Source organism: Mus pahari, chromosome 2 (genome assembly GCF_900095145.1).
Source record: "Mus pahari chromosome 2, PAHARI_EIJ_v1.1, whole genome shotgun sequence".
NCBI classification, from domain to species: Eukaryota; Metazoa; Chordata; class Mammalia; order Rodentia; family Muridae; genus Mus; species Mus pahari.
Genome location: NC_034591.1, coordinates 34,228,429 through 34,239,109, shown reverse-complemented (window position 1 = coordinate 34,239,109; position 10,681 = coordinate 34,228,429). Strand labels below are relative to the sequence as shown.

General features: G+C 35.5%; 1 protein-coding gene across 1 annotated transcript in view; it reads left to right on the top strand.

The window, feature by feature from the left end:
* The window catches only part of Vwde (von Willebrand factor D and EGF domains), a 65,289-nt gene that overhangs the window by 5,726 nt on the left and 48,882 nt on the right, over positions 1 to 10,681 (top strand). Inside the window, exons 3-4 of the mRNA XM_029535438.1 lie at positions 3,933 to 4,164; positions 8,746 to 8,811. Coding sequence (XP_029391298.1) covers positions 3,933 to 4,164; positions 8,746 to 8,811 — 298 coding nt within the window. The remainder of the gene's footprint in view (positions 1 to 3,932; positions 4,165 to 8,745; positions 8,812 to 10,681) is intronic.

The window sequence follows — 10,681 nt, the reverse complement described above, 5'->3', positions numbered from 1 at the left end:
CCTCCTCAGTGAGGCCAGATTATCTGTTCAGAAAGCCCCAGGAGTCATTCTGTCTCTACCTCTCCAGTGCTGGGGTTTATAGACATGTGCCATGCTTTTTTTTTTTTTTTTTTTTTTTTTTTTTTTATGGTGGATATTGAGGCTCAAATTCAGGTCATCTTGTTTGTCTGTCAATTACCTTATTAACTTAGTTATCTTCCTAGCAGTCAAATATTTCCTGGTTCTACTCTACAGACAGTACACCTGCTATAAATCAGTAACCTGGAGGCCTATGATCCCAGCACATAGTTCCTGTTCTTCAAACCCACTATGTGTACAGCCTACATGTCTTGTTTTTGCTATACTTGTAAACAGACAGGCATGGGCCTTTCAGGGATGTCACATTTAGGACTATTTCTATTTTTTTTCATTTTGCTGTTCTGGCAATTGAACCCAGGATATCACACACACTAGGCAAACACACTAATACTGAGCTACATCTCTAACCATGTTTAAGATCTTGTATGCATAAAGTCAAACCAAATGTAGTTTTCTGAATTTAACTTTTCCCTGAACTTTCTTCTTCCAAACAGTATTTGATGCTTTTCATCCTGGTAGAGTCTTGCCTAAATAGTTAGCCAAAATAGTTTTGTTCACACAAAGATCTTTGAGAAGATCATTTGTTTTCCAAATTGCCTCAAAGAATAAGCATAATAAAAAGAAATGCAAAAACACTATTTTGTGAGTGTTCCTCTGCTACTATGAATTTGATTGAGAACTCTAGTTGTCTGAATCATAATTTTCAAGTGAGAAGTCACCAGTAATTCAGCTGATCATAATGACATGATATTGACATCTCCTTGACCCATGTTACTAGTTGGTATTTCAAACTTTCCCTGTTATTGCCACTATAATCTTGTCCACATGATCTAAGGAATAAGACTAAGTTTAAATATTGTAAAAAACATTATTTCAGAACCTCTGTTTGTGGTGTCAAAATGGCAGCAAAGTATTTGAACATGGTATTTATTTTGCAACTTATATGTTACTTGCACTGCAGGTATTGTAGATATATAGCCTCACTTGATTTCACAGTGAGACTTTGTGGTAGTCAATGACCCTCATTATAAAAATGTGGGTGCAGACAGAGTTTGAATCATGTAACTAAAGTCATTACATTAGTTGCAGAATAACATGCAATGCTGTCACACCACATAGCTCAGTGGATGGTTTCCAAGGACTGGCCAGACACACGTGTCTTTTGGTTAGAATATGAAGCTTTGTGACAGGACTGTACTATTCAAGAAAATGTCCAAATTGATAATCATCACTAATGACTTGGCACCGCACCATTTTGTATTGTGCTATTCTTACTTTTTAACCTAGAAGACACAGAGCTACTGATAAAGACAATTATACTATATAAAACTGTGTCTTATCAGATCACTTGTTTATCTTATTTTCGTTCATATTTTGAGGGTCATTTAGATGCAGGTTTTTCCTTTCTCAACATGTAAGAATAACAAAACAAAACAAAAACTCAGAAAAAGTATTTAATTTTGACAATATTTAATATTAACACTGTCATAATGGCTGAATTATTTTATACTTTTTTGTTTATCTGCTTTTTTAAAAAACCACTTTTGTAACATTTTATTTGAAGGAAAAAACCCACCAGAATTTAAAAGTAAAAGCTTGAGAAAAATTAGGGGGAAATCACAAGATGAAATGGCTTCCCTTGTTTGTTCTTGAAATTCAGCACATGGTCACATGACCTCATGTTGTTTGTGGTGAATAACTAACTGTCCACTATTCACATGGTCTTAACAGTTAACTGGACAATCAATAATTTTTTCTTTTTCCATAGGATATACAAACCCATTGAAATAAGTTTTTGTTTGTTGGGTTTAAAGTAATATATATTAATCATAGGAAACAGCAAAGAAAGAACCGGCAATACAACAGTGATCTTTTTCATAATCCATCTCAGTTGGGGCAATCATTAACATGCACCCTCTGTTTCCTCTTATTTGATTTTTACAACATGGTTTTGTAGACAATTACGTAATTAGCATGTTCCTATGTTAAAAATTATTTTTTTATTTTTACATAGAAATTTAATGATTTTTGATTGTGCTGAAAATGAAATCTCAGTCCAAATCTTCACTTTCTAATTTTCTTCTTTTTTAATTTTTTAATTAGATATTTTCTTTATTTACACTTCAAATGCTATCCCAAAAATACCCTATACCTTCTCCCTGCCCTGCTTCCCTACCTACCCACTTCTACTTCTTGGCCCTGACCTTCCCCTGTACTAGGGCATATAAAGTTTGCAAGACCAAGGGGCCTCTCTTCCCAAAGATGGGCGATTAGGCCATCTTCTGCTACATATGCAGCTAGAAACATGAGCTCTGGGGGTACTGGTTAGTTCATATTTTTGTTCCACCTATAGGGTTGCAGACCTCTTCAGCTCCTTGGGTACTTTCTCTAGCTCCTCCATTGGGGGCCCTGTGTTCCTTTTAGAAATGACGTGTATAATCATAATTGTAGTATAATTAATAAAATTTTTATGAGTAAAATTAATGAAAACATATCTTTTACAGTGTTGGAATATATACTCATTATTTAAAACATAATGATAATTTTTAATTCTCATAGAAAAATATAAAAATGCATCTCTTGATACTGCATATTCATCCATTAGATGTTTGTATTTCTTTTGAGTCTTATGAAATTTTGGTTTTAGTGTTTGTAAATCAATAACATGATTTGAATAAAATAAAATATTTAAAATAATGTAACAATAAATAACAGCATACTAAAAATAACTACTTCAAATAGTCTCTTCACTTAATTCTTATTTAGTCTATATTTTATGATTATTAGTTAATCACATCTATCAACTTTTCCTTATAATTTTCTTTTGCTATTAAATGTGGATATAACTTGATTAATGACTGTAACCCGGTTATTGGTTATTCCTGCCTAGATGCTGCATTTACATTTACACTTTAGCTGAGCTCTTTAAGCATGTACTGCTGTCTGCTCAGTACCAGAGAAAGATGACCTTGACCAAAGTCATGAGTCTTTTAACTGTTCTCAAAATTTTGTCTTTCTTTCTTTCTTTCTTTCTTTCTTTCTTTCTTTCTTTCTTTCTTTCTTTCTTTCTTTCTTTCTTTCTTTCTTTTTTACAGTTTAATTGGCCATTGGGTTACATTTTTCTACCTGGAAAGAATGTTGACAGCAGGCTTCAAACATGCTTTAACTCCATTTTTCCAAGTTGCTAAATGATTTTTCTTTATCAGATTATAAATAACACCTTTCTTCTCTTGTGGTTTTTGTTTCATCTTGACTCTGAATTAATATCAAATATATGTTATCTCCAACAATTGTGAAAAATATTATCATGATTAGCTGGCATCTGTGCTACATATTAATACACTTTGAGTTTAATTTGCTTTATTTCCTGATATGTTGACTGATATAACAAATTATCTGAAGTTGAATTTCTCACTTATAATACAAATATAAAATAAAGATATTTTCATTGAACAGGTTATATTAGTATTAATATTATATTAATTTAATGTTCTTTAAATTTGCTTTCTTATGAAGTAGACACATAGGTAGACAAATGTTTTGCCTGCTTGTATGCATTTATACCACATGCATGTCTGGTTCCACAGAAGTCAGAAGAGGGTGTTGGATTCCTGGATATGGAGTTTTGAATGGTTATGAACCACTATTAGGATGCTGGGATCCAAATCCCGGTATTGTAGGAGACCAGCAAGTGCTCTTAACTGCTGAGCCACAACTCGAGCCCCAAATTATTTTATTTGTAAACTAATTGATAATTTGCTATTTTGAAGATTATTCAGAAAAAAAATGTAAAGGTTTTCCTATTTTTGTGAAATTAAATGGCTATTCAACTTTTCTTTTCTCTGACATAAAAGATGAACCGCTGTGGAACTCAGGCCCCCATCTGGCTGTCACTGAGTGATTCAGAAGCCCTGCCTCTTCCTGGCGAGATGAAGAACCTGACAGCTTGTGCCACTTGGCAGTTTTTGTTTAGCACTGAAAAAGACTGCTGCCTCTTTCAAATCCCTGTGTCTGTAAGAAACTGTGGGGATTTTTTCGTGTACTTACTGCAACCCACTCAGGGATGTATGGGCTACTGTGCTGAAGGTAGGGAATGTCTATAACTCTGTGAGATGCTAACTCTAGAGATGTTCGTTTCTATTTTGAATAGGCTGTCATGAGCTTATGTGAACAGGAGACTTGGTCTATCTTTATTGATAAATTAAAGACAACTTTCTGGCTCAAATTGGCCAGGTTTGTTTAGAATATTTATTCATCTCTTAAAATGCTCAAAAAAAAAACAACCCCAAAACAAACCAATGTTGCTGTAAAGATATCAAAGCAAACTTACTGCACATAGCGCCTGAACTGCTTAAGAAACTTGGTGTCTTTTTGCCCTTTACATTTCTAATTAAGAGGTGATAGATAGCAAGCAAATCTTGCTTTTCATTAGCAATTTACTGAGTGTTTATAGAGTCAAGTATTACTTTAGGCTCTGGTGGTGGTTGCTATAAGAAATAAGATAAGTATGATCTTTCCCATAGAAGAATACCTCCAACAAGGCATAAATAAGCCAGATATAGCTCACAAAGAAGAGTATAAAATATCCATGCATTCCCTAAAGAACAGTTTGTGATTGTATTTGTTATATACTTGCATGTTGGAGTGGTTGTCTAGCATCTACATAGCTTTAGCCTCCAGTACAACAAAAACTGTCAAACTAGGGAAAACAAGCAAAACAATATCCAATCATGTTTGTAGCTTCTGTGTCCCTTTATTTTGATTGTGGTATGGATGACACAGCCACCTTGCAAATAATAGTGTTTGAAAAAGAGAACCTAACAGGGAGGATGGAACTGGAAGACAAAATGAACATCTGCAAACTTGCAGTAAGGAACTGGAGGCGTTACTTTTCTTCTGAGGCCAGTTTCTTAGTTTAATAACGAAAATAATTTGTATTAACACAGATTAAGAATTCTTCTAGAGAACAGATGAGAGTAATACGTTTCAGAAGAAACAAAGCCAGAAAACCCCAGAAAAGAATGAGAAACTGACCCGTAGCCAGAAGAAAAACTTCCTAAGTGATACACTGTGATTTCCTGGAATGGATATTGGGACAGAAGAGGACACCAAGTGGGAGAAATTGTATTTCTTCTTCGTCTAATGTAGTCTTGATGTAGGAAGGTCAGCTTCCTAATTTTGACAAATACATCCTGGCCTTCTAATATGCCAACATTTTTAGAAAATGGCTCAAAGGTGTATATGGTGGGGATGTTTTGTGTTATATTTGTGAGTGTGCGTGAATCTAAAATTGTTTTAAGCTAAAATATTTATAAAAATCAAAACAAATTGTTTTGACATGAATGCCTTATTAATAAAAAGAGAGTCAGGTATTACAAGAGGCATAGAGTAGCCCAAGGATGGTATCTTTAAAAATTAGTTCTGGAAATCTCTGAATAGCTAGAAAGTCTGAATTGATATCTGGATGAGGAGAACTAGACAGACATGAAAAAATATGATGGGGACAGAGTAAGGAGATGTACTGGAAGATGAGTTCAGAGAATCAGTGGTAACAGCTGTGGGATCTTCAGTTCATTTAAGAACTTAGGTTGAATCAGATCCATTGTATAAAGTCTTAGGGAGTTTTTCAAGTAGACTGATAATGCAATCGGAGGAATGTATGCTAAAGGAGAAAGAAAGAAAGAACGCTTCCCGTAGACTGCTGCATTTGTTCCATAGTGAAGCATGAGTGGGCTTACAGGGAATGGGTAAAAATAGCGTATACTAATAGCAAAGTCAAAGGGGTATTGAGTTTAGATGCAATTCTCAGACAAAATATGTATACATTACCTCATCTGTTTATATTGTTGGAGAAATATTCTAATCAATAAAGCCTGTCTTTAGTATAGGTTAGAGGATGAAATAAGTTTGAAGTCTTTCATTATTGCACAGGGCATTTGTGCGTTTACTAATTGCACTAATCGTATTAACGGAAAGGTTAAAAGTTGCTATGTGAGAGTATGCTGCAGGCAAGCAAGGGTGCAGTTCACAATCTGGAGCCCACAGAGAAAGCCTCTTCAGATCAGGTGGCATTGACACTGAGAGCTGGAGGGTGCAAGTGGGTCAGGATCAGCTCATAGCAACAGCAGGCAGCAGACCCTCAGCGGATGTGCTTAGAGTGGAAGCAGTGCAGAAATGTTGGGTGTCCATGAACAAGGGAGAGCACAGGGAGGCTTCTAGGGGACAGCAATTGTGACACCTTCAGGAAGCTCTTTACACTTTTGTGAGTTTAGGTTGAAAGGAGTGCTATAGCTACTGGCAAAACACTTTGGAAAAACACACATGACATATAAAAAAATATAATGAGTTCCAGGGGACACAGGATAGCATTTCTAACTATGTAACACCAATTAAAAAGTTGAGAGTGGCAAGAATATGATTGGAGAAAGTAGAGGGTAAAGACTATTAAGACAAGAAAAACAAGTTATTTTTCCTTATGATAAAATACCAGTTCAATAACAGGATATAGCAATTCAAGGGACTGAATCAGAACCAGATGCACACTGTGAGATGCAAAACTGGTTGATCTTATTATATTCAAGGAGAAATAGACAAGCCTCCAATTAGACTGTACATCACCAACCACTCTGAGTAATAAAGTGAAGCCAGCAGAAGCAAAGAGAACTAGAGCAACTCTATCAACCAATCCAGTATAAATGACTTTCAGGGCAACTCCACACAAGGGAAGCAGAATAAACATTCTTTGTAAGTGGATCTACAATATTTACCAAGATGTACATCATCCTGAGTCCAAATCAAGAAAACCAGATTTTTTTTTTAAAAAAAGAAGCTAATTAAAATTAATGTTGATTGAACATTTATTTTATAAATTAAAATTTTCCAAATTAGGTACCTCAATTTACCAATTTAGAGACTATACGAAATATAAATGAGAATCAGAACAATAGGGTGAAGAAATGAACAGAAGTCAGTAACTGATAACTGTAGTTCACATAAACAACAGACAATTTAATCAATCAAAATACAGTTTGTTGAGTAGTTCAATGAAAGCTATAAATCTCTACCCATAACTACGGCTTAGAAAAGATCACGCTGGGACCAGCTATGTAGAGCCAGTGGTAGACTGAGTTCTTAGCATGCTGACAAGGTCATTCTCTGGGAGCACACAAATAGAAAGGGGCTCGAGGAGAAGGAGAGAGTGGGAGAGAGAAAGAATATTCGGCTTACAACTGAAACAGGGCACATATGAGCTCACAGAGAGTGAAGCATCAAACACGGGGTCTACATGGGTCTACACTAGGTCCTCTGTAGATGTACTATTGTGTTCAGCTGGGCGTTTTTATGAGACTCCTAACTGGGAGTCAGTGGCTCTCTGACTCTGGCTTCTGCTCTAGGGACTCTTTTTCTCCTGTTAGGTTGCTGTCTCCAATTTTTTGTTTTATTTTACCATATTTTATTTTGTAATGTGTGGTAGTTAGCTCTTAGAAGGCTGTCCCTTTCTAATAAGAGACAGAAAGGGAGTGGATCTGGAGGGGAGACAAGGTGGGGTGGAACTGGGAGAACCAGAGAAAGGGGAAATTATAGTCAGGATATATTGGGCGCGAAAAATACACCTTCAATAAGAAAAAAAAAAAGGGAAGTAAAAGTGAAGGTAAAATACCCTGGGGAAAAAAGATTTCACAGATAATGTGAGAAGAACAAAGGTATAATTAGGAACAATTCTATTATTACTTTGACATCCTAAGTAAACTAAGTTCATATTTTAAGACTCTTAAAATATGCACCCAGCCACAATCACTTAAAAGCAATGGTTCCATTTTTATTCAAGAATGTTTGTTTCTAGTTCACTACTATTTCAAAAGGACCAACCAGGAACCAGACCATTTTGAGTGGGAATATTCCAAACATATTAAGTGGAAACAGTAACAAATTTATGTAAAATCTTGTGGATAAATGAAGTGAAGTCTCTAGTCCTGAGAGTCTAGAGCTAAACCTCTGCAAAGCCAGTGGTACTCAAAACAACCAAGACAGACACACAAGAGGAAGATATTATTCCAAAAAGCTTTGGAAGCTTTAAGGTGAAAATTTAGTACTCAAGAAGCTGTTATTAATTTGAGGTCAATTTGGGTTGCATAGCAAGTTCCTAGCCAGCCTGGACTAATAAGTGAAACCCTATATTGAAAATGAAAATATTATGACCCAGTCACAAAAATCTCTAGGCCAAGAGACCAAAATTACTATCTGTATAAAATCCCTATAAAATGAACAATTATGAATATAACTTTTATTCAGAAGAAAAGTGGTAGCATTATGGTAAGAATGTCTTTAGTATCAAACAAAAATGCCAAATTGTCCTTCAAAGTGACAGTATCACTTTGCACTCCTGCATCCCAAACATTTGTAATTATCAGTGTGTTCTGATGCTTAATAGTGAAGACCCCAAAGAATGTATGAAAGCTATAAATACTTCAAAATATAGTCCTGGTCCATCAATTATCTTTGCTTGTATCCTTAAAGGTAAAAATTTCTTATTAAAAAAAAATCCCAGAGAGAACTAAGCCTTAAGCTCATGTTAAAATGTACTTTCTTAAGACCTGTTCTTAGATACATGTGATTTTTCACATTTCTGGTCATTTAAATTAAAATACAAACTTTAACCTTTTACAGCTATTTCTGATGCGAAGTTACATACATGTGGCCCTGGAGAAACAGAAAATGAAGGTGGTTGTATTGGTGCGTACGACATTGTTTTTATATGATGTAGTTATATGACAGTGACTTTTGTGAATATTTTTGTTCTGTAGCTTAAAATGTAGAATTATGCAAGCATTACCAGTCTGATATAAATCAGCAATAACAATAATTTTTGTAATATGTGTATAGAACACATCCCTGAGGTTAGTAGAAGCACAGTTTTAAAAAACAACCTGTAAATATTGGTAGAATCATTCACAAGAAAATTGATGATTGAACTTAATTTTCATAGAACTTTACATTTATTTGTACCTATTGTTTTGCTTTCAAAGATCTTCCTTCTAGAACTGTCCAAGCAAGTGTGAAGCACAACAGTTAATACAATATTTTTTTTAATAATATGGAAAAATGCTTTAAAACTCTAAGCCAGGCACAGTGGTATGTATCTTTGATCATAGATGGAAGATTATAGTAAGTTTTTGTCTTCATAGGATGACTGTCACTCAATAGAAACAAACATTAGTCATTTCATTGTGTATAAACAAATACAATTCCCCAAAATTAGGAGGTAGATTTTTCATCCGGTTACTATGATTAATAACTCTGAGTTACTTCTCTGCCTTCTTCCAGTTGCAAATTGATTTTTCAGACTTTCCCTGTATATCTGGTATCAAACAATTATGCTATCTCAAATTCTCAGCTTCACTAGAGCCTGTGAAGATGAATAATCTTTATTGTTTCTTTAATATTTTAAAATTATAATATAAGTGATAAAATAATGTTCCTTAAACATTATAACAATAAGCACATGATATGATTATTAGCCTATTATGTTTTAGAAATGGATTTTCCTAATTAAGAGTCTGTATTAAAGCAAAAAAATCTATTATCTTTATGGAATAAATAACACATTTCAAATGGTACTTGGGGTGTTCCGTGTAGGACAGAGCTAGTCTGACCTGTGTCAAGCCCTGGGTTCAAAACGAGCCACACAGAAAGCAATAAGCAAATTTAATTACTTCCTTATTTGCATATTTTAGCAAATTATGATTATTTAAAATATTTGTGTAATACCAGGGCCAAAAAGTGGGAGTGGGTGGGTAGNGGAGCAGGGGCGGGGGGAGGGTATAGGGAACTTTTGGGATAGCATTTGAAATGTAAATAAAGAAAATATCTAATAAAAAAAATATTATCCCCCCCCCAAAGATATACAACACTACACAAATTGAAGAACCTGGGCAATAAAGCTCACTATGACTATGGTCACTTAGCTTAAGAGTTACTAGGTTATTTCTAGTTGGGCATAGATTATCCTCAGCATCTAGGAGACTGATGCAGAAAGATCAAGAGTTTGAGGCCAACAAATCCCTTTCAGTCTGTGCCAGCACTGGGTCACCTAGGGCACAGAGTGGGCGGACACCACCACCGTCCCTAGAGGACTGCCCACGCGATCTTAGGATCACTGGTGAGTGGAACACAACATCTGCTCCAATCCAATAGTGTCGGGCCTGTGACAGCAGGAACACACCAGAGCCTTTCCTGACCAGAGGCTCAGGATCCTTTTAATCAGTTCAGGTTTAACTTGGTTTCAAACAGACCAGACAACTCCACGGTCCTCAAAGGAGACACCACTTCCACACACTGTAACACGCCCAGGATCTTAGGACAACAGGATCCCAGAATAACAGGAGTTGGATCACACTAGTGTTTGAGTGTCTCAGAGGAGCTTGACTGTCAAGATCTCAGACACACCCAGAATCTCAGGTTTACAGGAGCCCACAATCAAGAATCACAGAGAAATCTGGACTCTGAGAAGTCCTGAATCAACTGGGATTATAGGAAGGACAGGTTCCAATCAGATATAGTGAGGACATCAAGCACTAGAGATAATCAGATGGCAGGAGGCAAG